The sequence below is a fragment of the Jaculus jaculus genome, chromosome 13 (assembly GCF_020740685.1).
Source record: "Jaculus jaculus isolate mJacJac1 chromosome 13, mJacJac1.mat.Y.cur, whole genome shotgun sequence".
Taxonomy (NCBI): Eukaryota; Metazoa; Chordata; class Mammalia; order Rodentia; family Dipodidae; genus Jaculus; species Jaculus jaculus.
In genome coordinates, this window is record NC_059114.1 from 35,373,262 (window position 1) to 35,393,213 (window position 19,952).

The window sequence follows — 19,952 nt, forward strand, 5'->3', positions numbered from 1 at the left end:
TTCCTCCTGAAGATAGATCTGGTTAAAAAAGAACAAAATGCTTCAGAATTTCACAATAGTTTTGTTCTCTTTCACCATTTCAGAAGCATAAAGAGTTGTACCCCTTTTTACTATGAAAAATAGCTAAAAATCCTGTACAGAAAAACTCACAAAAATGTCCTCATCACAATTGTCTATTACAATTCAGTTTTCCTACCCTGATACTGACTTCCTGGAGGTTTCCAATACAGAAAGCTCTGAATTTCTGTATTGCCTGGGACTTCACTTCTCTACCATCTCTAAGAAGATTCAGCATTTTCAGTTTGTTCTGCTTTGTGTTTTTTATTTTTAATTTAATTTTTAATTATAATTTATAATTTTTGTAGCTATAATAATTTAATTTTTATTTTTTTAAGATTGGCACGCCATGGGCTCAGCCACTGCAATCAAACTCCAGACACTTGTGCCACCTAGTGGGCATGTGCGACCTTGCACTTGCCTCACCTTTGTGTGTCTGGCTAACATGGGATCTAGAGAGTGGAATATGGGTCATTAGGCTTTGCAGGAAAGTGCCTTTAACTTCTATGCCATCTTTCCAGCACCCCTTCTTTCATTATTTTAGAGAGAGAGCTAGAGAGAGTTTTGTGTGTTTTGTTAGGATGGTGCAGTAGCATTTATTCCAGACTGGGCATGGTTTCTCGGTTTTATAAAACCTTTTCTAAAAACAGTTTTCCAATCTGTTCCTCCTCCTTCCTTCCTCCAGCCACGACCCTGCAACAGGCACCAGCGCCCCTACCGCCATCAATCCACCTTCCTAATAAGCTCTCCCTCTGCCCCAGGCCAGGTTTGACTAGACATGAAGCCCTTACCTCAGCTGGCTCCAACAGATGAGGGAACCCACTCCAGAGCGCTGGGAAGTAGGGCTGCTTTGGGGAGGGAAGTCAGAAAAGGCTTACAATTCCTCTTGCTCAGGCCACAGGGGAGAAAATGCTTTTAGGAGATGGGTGGGGGGGTGTCTTCTGATGGGATCAAGGGAGTTTCATAGCCAGGACCACCCACTATGTATCTGGGAGGGCCTCTGTCCTTTAGAGACCTGGGTAAAGCAACTTCACAGGGCTGTAATTACCCCAAAGCAGCAGGGAAGACACCAACTTTAGGATGCAGGAGGAAAGGTTGCCTTCCCAGCCACCACCAAAAAAGAGGAAATGTAGACCTCTGAGGGGGTCTCCATGTGACCTACCTTCAGGCTGCCGGAACTCTCTTGTGTTGATTTTGTTTAAGGCCGGTTTGGAAGAGAATTTAAAACTTGAAGCTGCCTGCTTAGTCGCTATGCCAGAGCCTCCAGGATCCCAGGGTGGGGATGGGGGATGAAAGAAATTTATATTCATAGAGAAGAAAAATAATATTGTTTCCCAGAAATTTGCATTCCATTCATGCAGCATGCTCTTATACTAACACCTCATGCAACCATGGTACTTTTATCAAAACTGGATACCTGTTATTTTCATTGCATTCTCATTGCCCAAATATGTGACAAAAGCAACTCCAGAAGAAAGGACTTATTTTGACTTAGAGCCTGAAGTTACAGTCCATCATGGTGAGGAAAGTGTGGTGTCAGGAACATGAAACAACTGAGCACATGCATCAGGAAGCAGAAAGTAATGCATCCAGCCTTCTCTCTTCCTTTTATTCACTCCAGGATGCTAGCCCATGGAGTAGTACCATTCACAGGTAGCATTTGTCCTCCCATCTCAGTTAACTTAATCTAAAAAATCCCTCTCACACAATCTCAAAGATTAATTCCCTCAGTGATTTTAAATCCTGTTAAATTGACAACAGAAATTAACGATCACACCTACCACTGGTCTAGTACTTTTAAATGAAACTTACACTTTATTTTTATTTGCCTACTATCAAATTGGCTTGGAAACAACTTTGTTTAAAGTTGTGATTTTGAAATTCCATTAAGTTTTCCTGTACTAAAGTAATAGTGTGGGGAGATGTTTGCTGTTGGGTACTTTTTGTTATATTTTCTCTGTGTCACACATGAGCTATTATCTCTTATTGACTCAGTGATTCTGTGACCAAGGTCATTGAAGATCCTGCAAAATATTTTTGAGAGGAAAAAAGCTAGGGAAGACAGGAAAAGTCTATTTTAACTTTTTGATAAGTACTTTGCTGATTGAGAGGTCTTCAAAACTCAGTACAGGCTTCCAGACTGGGGAAGCCATTAAATACCTGGCATTTTTGTTCAATATTAGATATTAAAGCTAAGGCCTTACTCATGCTATGTAAACAGTCTTCCATTAAGCTGCATTCCCAGCCCAATTACTGGTCTTTGGATGCATGAAGAATAGCTAGTAACACATCTTTGATTTATGAAGTTAAGAAGAACTTTCAAGTGTTCTCAGAGAGAAATCAAAACCCAGAAATGTCCACAACTATTCTTTGTCTGAAAGACAGATATGTGGAGGCTACTCTCTTACCTCCATCTGAAAAGATACAGCAATTCCCATAGCAGAATGGCTAGGGACCCCCTGATACAAAGATGTTAAGAGTGGTATAACATACTGAAGGAACCCCAAGATGGGGACCCCACACTCTGCCCGGATATGGCGATACCCCAAATCACTCACAAGAAGCGGTCTTGATGCAAACTGCAAGAGGATTTTATTCCAAGCGCGCTGGGGCCCACAGTCGTACACCGCACAGGGGTAGAAGACTGCAGAGCCCCAAATGCAGGAACGGGGCAGTTTTTATAGGGTTTCTAACAAAGCCTGTGCATTAGACCAATCATTTTTTTTTAACATCAGGAGCCCGCAGGGTATGAGCCAGTCAGTTTGTGCCACTCCATAGTTTCTAAGCCAATTAGTTTAATTTGTTCAAGCCCCTCGTGGACCAATCAGTCTCCTATGACCTTGGTGGTCAGTCTTTGCATAGGTCCTTGGGTGGGAGTAGCAGAGTGTGGTATCAGTCTCCTGTGACCTTTGAGGTCAGCATTTGCGCAGGTCCTTGGGTGGGGGTAGCAGAGTGTGGTATCAGTCTCCTATGACCTTGGTGGTCTGAGGCAGGCTGCTACGGCTTATGGTGCGGGCTACTAAGGCTTACGGTGTGGGCTATTAAGGCTGATGGTGCAGGCTATTTACAGAAACCAAATAAGTAGTTCACTTCATTACTTATTTCCCATCCTTGAGGGCTATCTCATGCCCTTTTTACCTAGTTTTATATTAGGAGCGGGCTCTGATATAATGAGAAGAGGGATTCTTTACTTGCTTCCAACAGAGAGTAAAGCCTGGAGTTTGAGGTATGCAGGGGCCCGCTTAAGCTCCCTTTGGAGCGTGATAGTATTTCTGGGCTTCTGAATTCTTGCGCCTTTCAATACAAGAATGGAAGGAAGACCAACAGAAGAATAGTTAACCAAATCCTATGAAACCAATTCAGATGCCAAGTAATGTTAGAGGAGGGTTCTTTTACTCTGTAACTCATGTAATAAATATTTCCTTAGCTTCTGTGATAGTTTTTCCATTGTGTGAGGTACCAAGAGCTATCTATAGCCTGCCAAAAATAAGGTAAGGGAATATTCATAGTGATCTGCATTTTAGCATGCCTAGGTTTAATTCCTAGCTAAAGGAGAACCTTAACCTCTGTGTTTAGGTTTCTTCAGCTGTGACATGTAGGCAGTACAGTAGTAGCACTGGCATCATAGTTTTCACAGGATGAAGTACAATACAAGTATAGAACGTTCAGTGTAGGTTTCAGGCAAAGGTCTGAATGACTGTTATGACTACAAGATATGTAATCTGTCTCTCAGGAGTATCAGGAAACCAGACATCCAACACTGACAGCTGATTTTATACTTCTATAGACAGTAGATGCTGAGGGATGGTGTAGACAGGTTTCTGGAAGGCTTTGAATATGGAGCTGGATCATAAGTGGTATGTAAGAATTCAGGCAACTCAAAATCACTTGTGGTGGGCAAAATAATACCTACTGAGTGAAGTGAACATTCTTTCCCCCCATGCCTGTGAATATGCTATATCATACAACAAAAGGAATCTGCAGATATGACTAAGCTCTGTATGATTCATGAGATGAGGAGCCTTCTCTCACTTATCTCTATGGTCTCAAAGTAGTCACATGCACCCTTAAAAGCAGTGGAACCGAGTCAAACGTGGAGAGCATGATGATGGAGCAGAGGATGAGGCGGTGAAGCTGGAATCCTGGGAACGTGGATAGCCCCTGGAAAACAGAAAGGAAAAAAAGTTAATATGCCCAAAATGCCACAAAAGAACCACAACTTTTCCAATACCAGATTTTAAGACCCTGAGACCCATCTTTGACTTCTAAGCTCCAGAATTATAAGAAAGTAAGTTTATTTTCCATTAAGCTGCTGTGTTTGAACTCATTTGTCACAGCAGCATTTGGGAAGCTGATCCACCTCCTGATATGCTCCTGAGTGTCAACACATACTAAAACCCAGTAGTGCTGCACAAAAAACATACTACAACCCAGTGACCCTGCACAACACAAACTCATACTACAACCCAGGACCCTGCACAGCACAAACTCATACTACAACCCAGGACCCTGCACAACATAAACTCATACTACAACCCAGTGACCCTGTACAACATAAACTCATACTACAACCCAGTGACCCTGCATAGCACAAACTCATACTACAACCCAGTGACACTGCACAACATAAACTTTTACTACAATCCAGTGACCATGCACAACATACACTCATACTACAACCCAGTGACTCTGCACAACACAAACTCATACTACCTCCCATTGACTCTTTCCAACATAAAGGTGTCCTGAACTAATCCTGCTTTTACCCTTGGCTGGCTTCCCATTGCTCTAGGAAGAGGACAGTGGTCCTTAGCTCTGGTGACCCAGCACGTCATTGTAAGAGGCACCACTCTGCTCTGCCTCATTACTGTGAGCCTTGATACTTGTAGATCCTTTCATCTGCATACTCTTCACTCTTGACCATTTTTCAGTCCTCATCTTCTATCACTTCCTCAATTAAACTGTACCCTGACACAGTAACCTAGATCACATCCTCCTGACATGCTCTCAATACCATCAAATACTCCTCATTCTCAGTGCTTCTTATACCTAGAAATTTATACCTCACTGTGGACTCCATAGGACATTTTGACCTCTGTGAGTGCAGAGGTGGGTCAGTGTTCTACCATAAATTTTTCTAGGCTTAATGGAGTGCCCACACCATGGTGGTTACTCAAAATACATTTAAATAATTGGACAAATTAATAAATGCATAGGATTTGAAAGTCACATTCTAGTCATATCCACTGTGATATTTTTGATTTCAGATGATAAGGCTCTGGCCTTGGTTAAATTGTACATGAAGATAAAAGCTCTTTAAATGTATCTACCTTTCATTTTAATAATTTAAATGTCTTCGTGCAAGTGCCCGAGTCTGAGTAAGACCTACCACACAGGGAAAGGCTGAGGCCATGTGTTATAAATTCTAATATTTCCTGAAAATGCCAGGCTAAGCAGGGGAAGAAAGTTGGTATTGTGCTATTAATTACTATATTCAGGATACTCTTAAGTGCATTGCTAATCACTCAGTGAATGAAGTGTAGGCTTGGGTAATTATTAAGCCTAATGCGGCTTCTGTCATGTTTGAGTAAATTAATGTGAAGTGGGTAGCAGACCTGCTTGCAGGGAGCTGTCCCCTGCATTGCTGTTGCTTGGGAAACAGCAATGCCTTTTCTTGGGTTATAACTGGCTAGGTACACTCACCCACTGCCTCATATCAGCCTGTGACCAGTCAGCTGCAAGACTATAGTCAAATTCTATACCAAACAAAACCGAGAGACTTTTGTCAGGCTAGCAGGTAACAATCTCTGTCTGGTAGTTTTTTTTTTTCTGCTAAGAATCTTGAAAGTTTCCTTCAGGTACATGGCCAATTAGAAAGCAGACAAACATTCAAACAATTACTAAAGAATGTATTGTAATCATGATTTAAGTACGGGATTCGGGTACTATCTTGGACATCAGATACCTAGGATGCTGTTGTGTTTTGAAAGTGAAATACCCCCATCCCATAGGCGTATGTGTTTGTCCCCAGCTTGCAGCACTGTTTGGAAAGACTGTGAAATCTTTAGAAATGGAGCCTTACTGGAGGGAGTGGCTACTGGGGATGGGCCTTGAGATTTTAGAGCCCAGACCCACTTTCTGTTCTCTCTCTCTTCCTCCCTCCCTCCCTCTCTTCCTCACTGGGATGAACTGTGATCAGCCAGTTCTCTTGTTCTTGCTGCCATGCCTTCTCATCATAATGGACTGTATTACCTGGAACTGGTAGCCCAAATAAACTCTTACTTCAGCTGTTTCTTATTACATATTGATCACAGCAATGAGCAAAGTCACTAATGCAGAAATGAGGCTGTTGCTGTACTAAACCTGACCATGTCTATAATATTGCTTTATGACAGCATTAACTAGGGGAAAGACCTATTCTAACTGTGGTGAGTATCTGCCCATAGGCTTGAGGTAGGGTAATAAAAGGGGCAGAGGATAGATTGCTGACATAGGCATTCCCTCCTTTTGCCCTCATCACCATGCTGTGATTCACCTGCTCTGCCACACACTGTGGCTATAATGGATGGAAACCTCTGCAACCATGAGAAAAATAAATCCTTCCTTTCACATTGTTATCTCAAATTATTTGGTCACATCAATGGAAAGTCTGACTTCCATAATGTGATGACTTATGGTGATTGTCTAATTGCCAGGACCTTGATTCACCTAGGAAAGGAGCCTTTGGGTGTGTCTGTGAGGAATTATCTATATTAGGTCAGCCTCAGAGAATGTGTGTGAGGGATTATCTTGGTTAGGTTAAATGAGGTGAAAAACTCCACCTAATTGTGAGTGGCACCATTCCATGAGCTGGGATCTGAATTGAATGTAAAAAGGAGAAGGCCAGTTTAGCACAAGCACTCATTACTCTCTGCTTTGTGACTGTGGACTGAAAGAGAAATGACCTTTTCATCATGCCTTCCTTGCTGTAATGGACTATCTCCTCGAAGTCCAAGTTGAAATGAACCCTTACTCCCTCAAGTTGCTTTGCTCAGGTATTTAGTCACAGAAATTATAAAGCAACTAAGCAACTAATCACAGCATAAGAGGTGAACATTAAGGACATGTGGATGACTATTTTAGAAAATTAAGCACTGCAGAGGTTGCTGTATTACATGACCACAAATACTGGCTTACCTTCTGAGCCAGGGCACCACTGTTCATAACAGCTTAATATGAAGGGTACCAGTGAACATGTTCCATTAGTCACAGTGGTAGACAAAATTTTGGAGTGTGTTTTTTTAATTTAAAAAAATTTAATTTACTTACATGAGAGGGAGAGAGAGAGTGCACAAGGCTTCCAGCCACGGCAAACAAACTCCAGAAAAGATGCATGTGCCACCTTGTTCATCTGGCTTACGTGGGTCCTATGGAATTGAACCAAGGTCCTTTCACTTTGGAGGCAACTGTCTTAACCATTAAGCCATCTCTCCAGCCCTGGGAGTGTGTTTTGAAGTTAAGTGTGTAGGTATACACATGCTGTGACCCAGCCCAAGAGCTCTGAGCCTCAGGATTTTTCATGTGTGAAATAGGTCCAGATAGAGTATCTTAGAAATTAATTAGAAAATTAATTAATTAATTAATTAATAATTAATAATAAATAAATAATTAATAAATAAATAAATTAATTAGAAAAAATAAATGATGTAAATGAAATAATGTAGGTTGTAACTAAAATTGGTTCCAGACACACATCCTCATCCCTCAATAAACTGAGTTGTGTAGGGTTTCTTAATATTATTTAGGTTTTCTTTCCTGCATGAGAACCCATGCTGAAGATAAATAGCTTTATGCTTCAGGTACTAGAGTGCAGCCCAGTTATCAGGAGTGCTTGGCCACTTTTTGAAAACCCATATTTAATCCGTTAAGCAATACTTCCCAGAGGCAAAGGGAACAGATGGGTTCTGACCATTGTCCTGGCCAGGCTGTGCCACGGATCTAATGCTCTTCACTGAGGATACTTGGGCCTAACTTGTTCTCACTGTATGCCATCGGTCTTCTCACCTGTCTGGCCTGCTAAGCTACTGTCATGATGAACGGAAGATCAATCAGCACTATCTCAGTGTGCATGCTTGCCAAAGCAGGTGCATGACTCTGATAAGAGAATAAATTAAAGCAAAACCATGAGCTGGCTAGAGTTTGAAGCCTTTTAGGATTTTCCGATAATGGAAATAAAGGAGAAAAATAATTTTAAACAGTTAAGAGCTGTGCACATATCATCACTGTCTTTATAACATACTCAATTCAGTAAGAGGTATTGAGGGCAATATGTAGCAGAGCAAAAACTTGTGAGGAGCCTGTGTAGTGTGCAAGCATTGTGCTTGGGATCCTCTCTATGCATGATACTGTGAGGAAGGCCACATGCTGAGCTATGGAGGAGGAAGGAGAGGCAAATATCACAAAGCCAGGGACTGGCAGAATGTAGTTTGGATGCTGTCTGTGTTGGAATTGAGTGATTGTCTTGGTCACCATGCTGCAAAACACAGTGCTCTCCTTGTGAGACAGGGCAAGGTGAACACAAACCCAGGACAGTGTGAGAAAAGCTTGAAGACTAAACCTTCTAGTGACACTACAGTTTGATACTGAGGATTATGTTTTTACATATGGGATCTGATAATTTCTCTTCACCTCGGGCAAGGCAATGTCTTTTTTTCTCTCTACTGAGTTATTGCTGCAAATGATTAAATGGTCTCATGTGTACTCTGTTCATCTGTTATCAAGTGTTACATAATGACATTTCTGTCGCTGATAGGCCACAAATAAGGTGGTAATGGTCCTATAAGATTTTGATGGAGGGGCCTCAGGAGATAACTCAGTTGGTAAAGTGCTTACCTTGTAAGCATAAGAACCTGAGTTTGATTCCCAGAACCCACATATAAAAGCTTGGGATGATGGCATGTACTTCAAATCCCAGCACTGGGGAGGCAGAGACAGGAAGATCTTTAGGGCTCACTGGCCAGTCAATCTAGCCTACTTGCTGAGCTATGGGTTAGTAAGAGACCTTGATCCAAAAAAGATGAACAGTGTTCAGGAACAACACTCGAAATTGTTCTCTGGCCTCCACATACACACATGCATGCACACCTTTCAGTGATATGCATGGGTACATATATGAACATATACACACAGATGCAAACATGCACACAAAGACACCAAAATATTATAGTAGAGCCGAAGTGTCCACTACCTAATGCCATTATACTTCCTATTGTATTCAGTGCACGCTCTACAGTTTTCAGCCTAGTAGCAATGGCAACATCATAGAGCCTAGCTACATAGTAAGATGCACTTTCTAGTCCTACATGTGCACTCCATTATGATCATACATGATAACATTTGAATGCATGTGTCTGGAGGAGCCCCTGCCATTCTACCATGTGCTACTATACTCTCAACAGAGCATCTGAGGGAACCTATTGCAAGATCATTTGGATCATTCATGGCTTTGCTCTAACTCCTCCCAGGGATCTTAAGGCAGCCTCTCCCAAACTTTGGCCCTCATCATCCTACCAATGTCAACTCTTCCCACTCCTCCTATTACTACTTTTTCTTTGCCCTGCCCTCTCTATCTTTGTTGTTCTTCAAAAAGTCCAGGCAGGATCTAGGCTCAAGACCTTTGCACAATTCTGCACAGCATGTACTGTAGGCAATTGTAACATAATAGTAAATGCTTGTCATTAGGCACTGGTAATTTTTCAGCTTTATTGTAATCTTATCAGACCACTAGTAACATATATGTGATCCATTCTCTTATCTGGAATGCCTTTTCCCCTGATATATCCTTCTACTTCAGTCTAGATCACAAGGTTTAGTCTGGAGGCAGAGACTATGGCACATATTTAAACAACATTTTCACACAAAAGGCATCAGCACAACATATATTTGCTAACTACTGAAAGGACATGAAAGAAGTCCATATTATATAGGTAGCAACTGTAGGAAGAGGCTCCTTTCTGGGGATAAGAAGATGATAAAAGAAATGATGTCTATAACTTAGTAATGTGATTTACAAGATCTTAGACTCCTGAGGAAGAAATGTTGATGGGGGAAGCTGGTGTCTTGAGGGGCTGCCTCAAAGCTAGTTATGTGAGAGCTAGTATGAATGTATATGGAGTTCAGCTGCCATTTTGTAGGGCAGTGCTTCTGCTGGGAGGCAGGCACAAGGGGTTCAGAGGTACTGCTTATAACAGTCAAAACAAACAAGAAACTCCAATGAGGAGTAAGCATTTCTCTTTCTTCCAGCATTCAGTCCTTTTCCACCATTTCCTATGCAAAGGCCTTGAAAAAAGTGGCATTGGGTTTACAGAATGGCAACATCCAACATAGGAGGGTCACTTTGAAGCTGAGTGTACATCTGCGTGGAACCAGTACTATCTTCCATGAAGTCTTAGTAGTTCTCACCACTCTAGCTGAAAGCATAGGTCCAGACTTTTTGCCTCTCTTTACTGTTCTTACTTCCCCTTAACCCTCTTGACATCAAGAACAAATGGTTCTTGTGCCCTTCATAGTGTCTGGGTTCCTCTGTTCCTCTGTTCTTCCTGCTGCTAATCAGCTCATAGGATGAGTTACTCTGAATTACTGTTTCTGAGCACTCTGGACATCTTGGGTCATAGTTTTCTTGCTGTTGGGGAAACTGCTGTGTATATGGTATTTAGCAGCATCCCTGTTTTCTGCCTCTAAATTCCTACAAGGCTGTCCCCTCAGTGACCAACAAAAGTACCTCTCAAATGGCTCCTGTGAGACAGAATTCTCCCAGTTAAGAATTACTCTTCTAGACCTATATGCATATGGACACCCAAACCCCGTCCCCACCAAAGCATGTCCAGAAGATGGACAGAATGGAGAGGAAATTGGAGGTGCTTCAGAGAGAAAACTGAGAGGGATGGGTGGGTGGTACATCTTTTTCTTCACATATCTAGGTCTCCCTCAGGAGGAGGAGACTCCCAGCATTCCTTGGCCATGTGAAACACCACAGTGTTAGCATAACATTGAGATATTTGACTGGAAGTCTCTTCGCTTCTCCCCTATATTCTTTCAGGCATATCTCTAACCCTGATTATGCATCATTTTGTCCACTTATAAAATGAAAACAATACTATTTCATAAGATTGTTGTGAGAGTTAAATAAAGAAATCCATAAAGAGGAATTAGTACAAATCTACTGATCAATACAAGTCTGCAGTAAGTTATTATAATTAAAGCAGAGCTTCTTGGTAAGTAATGAGAGGCCAGCAGCATGCTGTTTTGTCAACAAATGATGCTTTAGTATGCATTTGTCTTACTAAAGGGACTTGACACTGTCCTCAGAGAAGTGAGTGATGATGGTGTTCTAAACTAGATGCAAGAGGGAAGTAAAAGGCACTCAAAATACTGAGTGTCGCTGTAACACTGCAGAGAAAAAAAAAAAACACTTGTTAAGTCATAACTCTCACTATGCGCTTAGTCAGCTGCAATGGGGGTGGCAGACACTAAGAGAGTGAGAATGGGTGTGTCAGTGCTTTCTGCCACTGCAAACGAATTCCAGATGCGTGTGCCACCTTGTGCATCTGGCTTACATGGGTACTGGGGAATTAAAGTTGAGTCCTTAGGCTTTGCAAACAAGTGCCTTAACTGCTGAGCCATCTTTCCAGCCCCAGTTTGCTGTTTGATTCAGCTAATTGGCACCAAATTTTGCAAATGGCAGCAAAAAGAATCAAAGAAGCAAACAGAGTTGCACTGGATCCCAAGCTCTGGCTATTTCTGTGAGCACACTGATATTACTGCAGGTAAACATGGTTTATTCAGGTCCAGCTTGCGCCGATTCAAGGGTTCATCTGACAATGGCACAGGAGCTTGGGTGGGAGGAGAGAAATCTGGATCCTTGTTCCAACTTTGCTTCCCACTTTCTGTATAACCCTAGGCCTTTTCCCTCTATAACTCTGTTTCTGGTTTGAAGGTCAGCAATCTAGGTGGGTTTACTTTCTTCCCTCTCTGTAATGATCATCTCATTCCACTCCTCTCTGAGGTACATGCAAGGGGACAAACTGGAGTGGAGTGTGTACCTTTGGTGCCTATTGAATTCTCATGCTGGCTTTCCTTCCTCCCTAGGTACACAGTCCTGCACAGTGGACATCAGCAGGAACTCGAGAAACTGCCCATACACAAGGACCCAGAATCCCTGGAATCATGCTTCTGAGGACAAGACTCACCACCCACCCACTAATTTTCATTCATGTGTGCATGAACAGGACACCCTGGCATCACTCCGAGCCCTCATCACCATCATGAGGCATGAGGCAGGCAGGGCCAGGGCCCAGTGATGGTACATGGAGGAGGCTATTGGCAGGCCCAAGGTTGGTACATGAAGAGTTGTGAAGGGTCTTTAGGCATCCTAAGATTTATCCTCCCACCCAGAGCAGGAGCACGTTCCATTGTATTCTGGCATTTGGTTAGCCTCTGCATGTACATCTCCAGGGACAGGATCTTCTACCATGGGGTTGGTTTAATTTCAGAAAGTTCAGTCCTTCACTGGAACACAAGTCTGTTGTTGCTCTAGGTCCCGTCTGGGGCATGCTGGGAGTCTCCTCCTCCTGAGGGAGACCTAGATATGTGAAGAAAAAGATGTACCACCCACCCATCCCTCTCAGTTTTCTCTCTGAAGCACCTCCAATTTCCTCTCCATTCTGTCCATCTTCTGGACATGCTTTGGTGGGGACGGGGTTTGGGTGTCCATATGCCTAGAAGCACTGAAGGACAGGCAAGTGAGACATAAGGATTTTTGGCTTATAGTCATGAGCTGTTTTCGTTGCCTTTTCTTCTCTTTCTCTTGAGGATAGACTTTGAGACTATCCTTAGGTTTTGCCTCTAGATCTATTTTACAATTGGTCTGCTGTGTGTGCGTGTGTGTGTTGCCATTTTCTTGACAGTTGGGTCATTTGGAATAAATTTCCACTCACCCCCTTGCTTTCATGACAATGGAGATGGACTCTACTTTGCTGTGAATGTTGGCTCAGAATGGTATTCCAACTCAAGAGTTAAGGAACAAAACTGACTTGCTTCCCTGGGTCATCTTTAGGGACATAAAAGGGTCCTGAGCACTTGTTCCCAAGTAGGGTAGTTTTCCACTTTGAACAAAGAATAAGCAGAGCCCATCTTTATTTTTTAAGAAATATCCATGGCTTCCTATGAAGAAACCAGGGCTCCATTTTATTTTTCTTTTCTTTTTTTAATTTTTCATTTATTTATTTGAGAGCGACAGACACAGAGAGAAAGACAGATAGAGGGAGAGAGAGAGAATGGGCGTGCCAGGGCTTCCAGCCTCTGCAAACGAACTCCAGACGCGTGCACCCCCTTGTGCATCTGGCTAACGTGGGACCTGGGGAACCGAGCCTCGAACAGGGTTCCTTGGGCTTCACAGGCAAGTGCTTAACCGCTAAACCATCTCTCCAGCCCAGGGCTCCATTTTCTATACCTTTCACCAGTATCTCTGCCTTCCCTCCCCATTGCTAATCTTTCTAGTGTGCAGGAGCCTGGAATGACTGAATAACCAGCAACAGAACTGAGAACCAGATGTGTGAGGGAGGGAAATCATTGGTCCTCAATCTTGCAGACCACACCAAAGTCATTCAGACCAGGACTGGCCCTGCAGAAGACAATTTGACTTCCCCCATATTTTTGTTTGAAATCTGGGACACTACTTGGATGAGCTGTTGGTTCCAGTATCAACTTATCACTACAAACAGTTTATGGTTCTTTTGCTCTTTCACAAGGTCTCTGAGACCTCTCATTACAAATGTGGGGAGGTATTATTGATTCCATTTTATAGAAGAGGAAAAAGTCTTTTATGGCAAGTGACTGGCTCAAGGATATGAGGCAGAAGTCAGGACAGAAAACATGTTAGTTGTAACATAGCCCCCTCCCGTGATAAATTATACATTTGAGACTATATAGTTTCACACAAACGATGCGTTTTTGCAATCTGTTGTCACAGTAAGTTCCAGCTACATAGATACAATAAAATACCTCTTGCCCTCAAGTCAGTCCCCATCCCATTCCCAGGAATACTCTTATCATTTGTCATATCTAATTCAAGAACTTACAGTTTTGTTTTTATACACAATTAAGATGATGTAGTTTGCCTTTTCAGTGGTAAGCCCTAGACATACTTCACACCAACACAAATGCTCATGTTGGTTGCTTGTGCTACATTTCATACTTTAAACACTGTAGTTTCCAGTGCTGCATCTTTGATGTGCTGATTGCATCCCGTGTCTAAGTGGGGGGCCTGAGGCCTATCTCAGAAGACAAGTGGCCTCCACACAATTTTCTGAGACTGCTCACCACAGGAAGGTCAGCTGGTGGTGGCAGTGGATGTTGAGTTAGATCATCCAGCAATGAGTATGCCCTGGCCTCCTGCTGTCTTGAGGAACTGAGAAATGGCTCCATGCAGACGTCAGAGGTGGACTTGAGTCCTGCTTCCACCAATTCCTAGATGTGTTAGGTATTTAATACACTAAGTCAGTCTGTGTATAAACCTGTTATTGTGAGGGGCTAGGGAAGGTACCTGGTAGTCACTTAACATGCAACCTTTCATATTGTGGGATGTCCTCTCCATGGCCTTACCAGTTCTCTCTGCTTCCTGCCACCCTCCTGGGATATGGATTAAGGGACAGGATGGAAAGCTTTCCCTTCCCTCCAAAAACACCAAGACCAAACCTGTTCTTTTTTTTTTTTTTTATAATTTTTTTTATTATTATTTATTTGAGACCGACAGACAGAGAGAAAGACAGATAGAGGGAGAGAGACAGAATGGGCGTGCCAGGGCTTCCAGCCTCTGCAAACGAACTCCAGATGCGTGCGCCCCCTTGTGCATCTGGCTAATGTGGGACCTGGGGAACCGAGCCTCGAACTGGGGTCCTTAGGCTTCACAGGCAAGCGCTTAACCGCTAAGCCATCTCTCCAGCCCAAACCTGTTCTTTTTAACACCTGAGATTACAGTGGAAACAATGCTAACTCCATTTGTATCACACTGTCTAGTTTACTGTGGCTCTTGGACTCTCACCATGGCCTATGGGGTGGGCAATTGTTATCACTTTACAGATGACGAAACTGAGGCTCCAGGACGGAGACAGTCTCTTGCTAGTCGAGTTGTTTGAGGAAGTCAGAATCTGAACCTAGTCCTTACTTAATTCCATATATTGTCACTCCAAAAATTGGGGCACCAGCTATCCTTTAGTACCTTTTATATAGCTGGTCATATGGGGTAAATTATTCTTTCTGTGATGTTAGCGTTCAGTTATAGGCCATCCATAAATTCTTTAGGCCTTTTAAGACAGGACTTTTTATAAGACTTAGGATATACCTGAAGAGGTGGAAACTCATTTCTCTATAGCAGGTATGTTAAACTGGACTGAGGCCTAGATCTGACCTGTAAGTAGTTACAATGGTCTTTACCTTCTTAAATGTGTGGGGCAGGAATTCAAGAGTAATATTTTGTGACATGTGAAAATTATGTGGAATTCAAATTTCTTCTTATGAATAAGAGTTTTATTGTAACATAGCCATATCCATTCATGTGTATCATGCATGGCTTCTACAAATCAGTGGAGTAGTTGCCCCACATAGTCTGTAGTTTATTGAGCCCCAAATATTTATCATCTGGCCCCATAGTCTGCTAATCTCTACCGTAAGGTTGTTAGTATCAGACCAACAGCCATTCCTTCCCTATATATTGCAACAAACTTGCAATGGCATCTTCCAAGTTGTGGCTTTCAGTTGTCTAGCCTTGGCATCTTTACAATGATGTTTCACAGTTAGCAGTCCCTGCTGTATTTCCTTACCTGAGTTTGGGTTAGATCAAACTGGTAAACCAAGAAAAGAGCAAAGTTAAAGAGCAGTGGCCTCTTGTGGCTGATGTGAGCATTTAGGTGTCTGTTTCTAAGGGCTACAGTGAAGACCATTAGAGTGACTTTTCTAGAAGATTGGAAGTTGTAGGTTAATTTAGAATATTCTGTAATTTATTTTTTCTGCCTACATATAGCCTCAGTAGCGGAATTCACGCTTTTAAGTTGAAAACAATAAGCAGATGAATAAAGCATCTAATTGAAGTATATTTTCTTATATTTAAGAAGTTACAAGTTTTAAAAGCTTTAAAAAATGATTTTTGAAGAAAGACTATCATTTGGTCATGAGTAGCAGAGGCAGCACAGTGGGAATTAGACATTTGGACTCCTGTCCTATCCAGCCAATATCAGGGCCTGACCATGGGTGAAGATAAATTCTGAAGGACACTTGATACTTTGTCCATGCCATAATTCCTCATGTCCTTAGGATTTACAAACTCTACCCCAACGCCTTTAACTTCTGCAACCTGTTAAGGTCTTTTATCTCCCAAGTATCATGTAGTATGATGGGAGCCCAGGTGAGGTACTGACAAGTAAATCATTGCTGTGCCAGGAGAAAGGCCATCTCCTATTAATGCCCATTTTGTTAAATTCTATTGATCCTTGTGTTCTGCTGCACAAAACTCTTTATGTGGGGAACATCTTGAAGCCACTGAGCTTTAAAAAATAAATCAGAAATTAAATACTCAAATTTGATTCAGACACAATTTCAAACGTTATTTTCCTCTGTTGTATTTGCTACTTTTCTTAAAAAAAAAAAAAAAAGATTCAGGCCCAAGATTAAAGTTTTTAATAAATGTTTATTTTATATTCAAGATAAAGCATATACACAGTTGAATGTGGAAATAAATAACTAGAAATGCTTTGGAAACTTTTCTATTTCCCCTTCAAATTCATTTTTTAAAGTTCATGAGTCTTTTCATTTAAAGATATATGGCAACTATAATACTAAGGAAAAAAGGAACCATATTTAGTACAGAAACATATCCTCTTCTCTAAGGGTTTAGTTGGTATATTAATAACAGAAAGCACGTAAGACACAAACACTCTGGAACAGATTTACTCAAACTGCTTTGTCGAGAAGGAAAAGGCACAGATTCATGGGGAGATGGTGATTAGGGCTACACTAAATGGAGGCTCAGTCAGAACGACACTAAGGCCTAAGTCAGGAAAATCAAACAAATGAATCAAATAATCTGCCTTCATTAAAATGAATTTTTAAATTAAGATGTATAAACATATGATATAAAGTTGGTTCTTTAGGGAAGTGTCTTTGTAATAGTTCCTCTCTATACAAAACTTTGTATACAATCCCAATGTTCCTTATGTATTTCCTATATACCAAACTGAGCCAGGGCCTCCCAATACCAAGCCCAAAGTTCCTGTGAAGCCTTCTGGAAGCTGGATGGTCCCAGCTGCCTTTTGCCAGAAAACCTGGAAAGGAAGATGGGCCAGTCAAATGTAGTCATCTTCAACTGGCTCTCCATTCACATCACAGTAGTGGATAAAGATTGCCACGACTCGCTGAAACACGCCCTTCTTCATCTGGCGCATTTCCGAGATCTCCTCTCCTATCGTTTCCATACAGATGTCTGCAGACAGTTGTCCTTTCCTTCGAGGAGCATAGATGGTACCTTGGAAATGAGAAAGAGAAGGGGAGGGATGCATGATACTCAGAATTACTTGGTCCAGAGTGGAGTTGTGAAGGGGAAAGTGGGGGACGGGAGGGAAATATAATGGTTTATTGTCTGTAAGTATAGAAGTTGTCAATTAAAAAAAAATTAAAAACGTGACTGCTTTCTGCCATTGTATTAGCCAGGACACTCTCAGTTATAAAGTAATACAAAACTTAAAATAAAATAAAATGAATAAAAAAGAATTACTTGGTCCATGAAACATATACATGTCCTATACCATAGCCTAGGTGATACATGAATAGCCATGGGAACTGTCCCCATTAATTTATTAATTTAGTATCATGGTTGAGGTCCAGAACAACAGACAGGATCAAAGTCTCCAGGTAAGAATAATACATCAAAGGGTAAGTTATACATGTAATTTGTAAAGTTCTTTTTCTTACAGTTCAAGACCAGCCTTGGCTTCCTAGACCAACCTGGGCTATAGGAGATCCTGTCTCAGAAAACCAAAAGGAGTAATGAGATGCTACATATTTAATTGGTTCGAGTGTACTTCAGTTAAGGCCCTAGATTTAATTTCCAATACCAAAAGGCACAACAAAACAAAAACCTCAGAAAAATAAAAAGTCTAAGTAATAACTGAAAATCTGAATGAATACTACTCAGTATACAACCCTCAGGAAGTCCAGAGCATCTAGGGTACTAATCCTAAGCTGAGTTTTCAGGATAAAGAATGTTAAAGTATTCATTTGAGAATTCACTTAAAACCAGTACTGCTCCTAATTTTCAAACAAAACATTAAAAACATAAAGGATAAATTCAAACTAGAGACTACAATCAGTCAGGCCATAATTACTTTCTTCATCATCTTCAAAATCATATCTGGCAAAGCTGTTGGGTTCTGCTGCCCGCAGTGACCTCAGCCACGGAAAGTCAGAAATCATGGAATATGGAGCTCCATCCACAACACCTAAAATAAGATAGATGGCAAAGAATCACGAGTGTGGAAGAGCTAATAGGACCAAACCAAAACATTTTCTTATCAGAATGTAAACTAGGTGACCTTTCAAGTCACTTTCAACTCTCAAACCACAGCGATTTTCCTATTTGTATACACTTTTTGTGTGTGTGTGTTTCAATACGGCTTCTAATTAACCTCATGCAGACAGACAATAGTATATGCTCCTTCAAATCACTCATTATTTTGACAAATTCTACAATTCCTATTCCTATGTTCCCAGCCTGCCAATTTGTCTAGTCCAGTTATTCAGCTTTCCAATCTACATGAATACTCACCCTCTAAAGTATAGATTTCTCTTCCCCAGGGGTATTTTGGGTACTTCTTTAAGTCTTCTTCATTTCGAGTAGCTTCAGGGAAGAACTCATACTTAATGAGTTCTCTGGAGACAATAAGAAAGAGTGAAATAAAATTATAAAACTAGGGGCTAGAGAGAAGGCCTAGCAGTTAAGGCCCTTGCCTGTGAAGCCCTTTAAGGACCCAGGTTCCATTCCCCAAACCCATGTAAGACAGATACATATGGTGGTGCATGTGTCTGGAGTTTGTTTGCAGTGGCTAGGGGTTCTGGTGTGCCCATTCTCTCTCTCTCTCTCTCTCTCTCTCTCAATCTCTAATAAATAAATAAAAATAAAATATTTTTTAAAAATTATGAAACTGAAACTTTTAGAACATGAGCTAGGGATGTAACTGTCATAATCTACCAACCATTACAGGAACAGCAATGAATCTCTAACATCCCTGTTACCCAGACTAGTCCAGGCAGGTCAGCTATAGTCTTCACTATCTTAAAAATCATGTTAGGGAAAAAAAGCAAGCCATTTTCTGCAATGTCGTGTGTATAGGGTACTTAACATGATGTCTATGTAACATATGGACAGAACACTGATTTTTTTTTAAATGTAAAATGTTTCAATACTCTTTAAGATCTTCTTCCACTGGTCCTTTCTCCATGTCCCACAACTAAATTAATATGTAGTTTCTCCTTATATTCTAAGTTTGAAAACAGAAAATTTCTAACTTATTTTCTTCTGTTTTCATATGTTAATTTCATGACAAGTATGTCTACAAAGCTCAGCTGGAATAATTTCAAGTAAGGAATAACTGGAATTTGCTCCTTGGTGCTCACATGGGAGGAATGACTAAGGCCTTTCAGGGCCACTCACTTACTGGTTGATGTTTGCTATTGTGTCCATCCAGCTGCGAATGCGCACCTTGTTCCGCACGTTGGGAGGGTTACTGAATTCATGGATGATGCAGATGTGGTATGGGTAGGGGCCACTAAATAGCTTCTGCTCCAAAGTCAGTGTGTCTACCTGTGGA

The 19,952-nt window shown here is 41.4% G+C and overlaps 2 protein-coding genes across 9 annotated transcripts in view; one reads left to right on the forward strand and one right to left on the reverse strand.

The window, feature by feature from the left end:
• Htr4 (5-hydroxytryptamine receptor 4) overlaps positions 1–14,784 on the forward strand; it is a 209,540-nt gene extending 194,756 nt beyond the window's left edge. For 2 of the 3 annotated variants that reach the window (XM_004664750.3, XM_045132631.1), the window contains one exon: positions 12,184–13,351. Coding sequence is in view for 1 of the 3 variants with exons in the window: in XM_045132631.1 (XP_044988566.1) it covers positions 12,184–12,271 (88 nt within the window). In the remaining 2 variants the exon portion in view is untranslated. Of the gene's footprint in view, positions 1–12,183; positions 13,352–13,593 lie in introns of those variants that run through there. The other variant, XR_006633191.1, reaches the window with a different exon arrangement.
• Positions 14,785–16,805: 2,021 nt separating this feature from the next.
• The window catches only part of Fbxo38 (F-box protein 38), a 67,996-nt gene continuing 64,849 nt past the window's right edge, over positions 16,806–19,952 (reverse strand). For all 6 annotated transcript variants that reach the window (XM_004664746.2, XM_045132380.1, XM_045132383.1 and 3 more), the window contains exons 19-22: positions 19,800–19,945; positions 18,911–19,014; positions 18,471–18,584; positions 16,806–17,611 (exon numbers count right to left, since the gene is read on the reverse strand). In XM_004664746.2, coding sequence (XP_004664803.2) covers positions 17,433–17,611; positions 18,471–18,584; positions 18,911–19,014; positions 19,800–19,945 — 543 coding nt within the window. In that variant the 3' untranslated portion in view covers positions 16,806–17,432. The remainder of the gene's footprint in view (positions 17,612–18,470; positions 18,585–18,910; positions 19,015–19,799; positions 19,946–19,952) is intronic.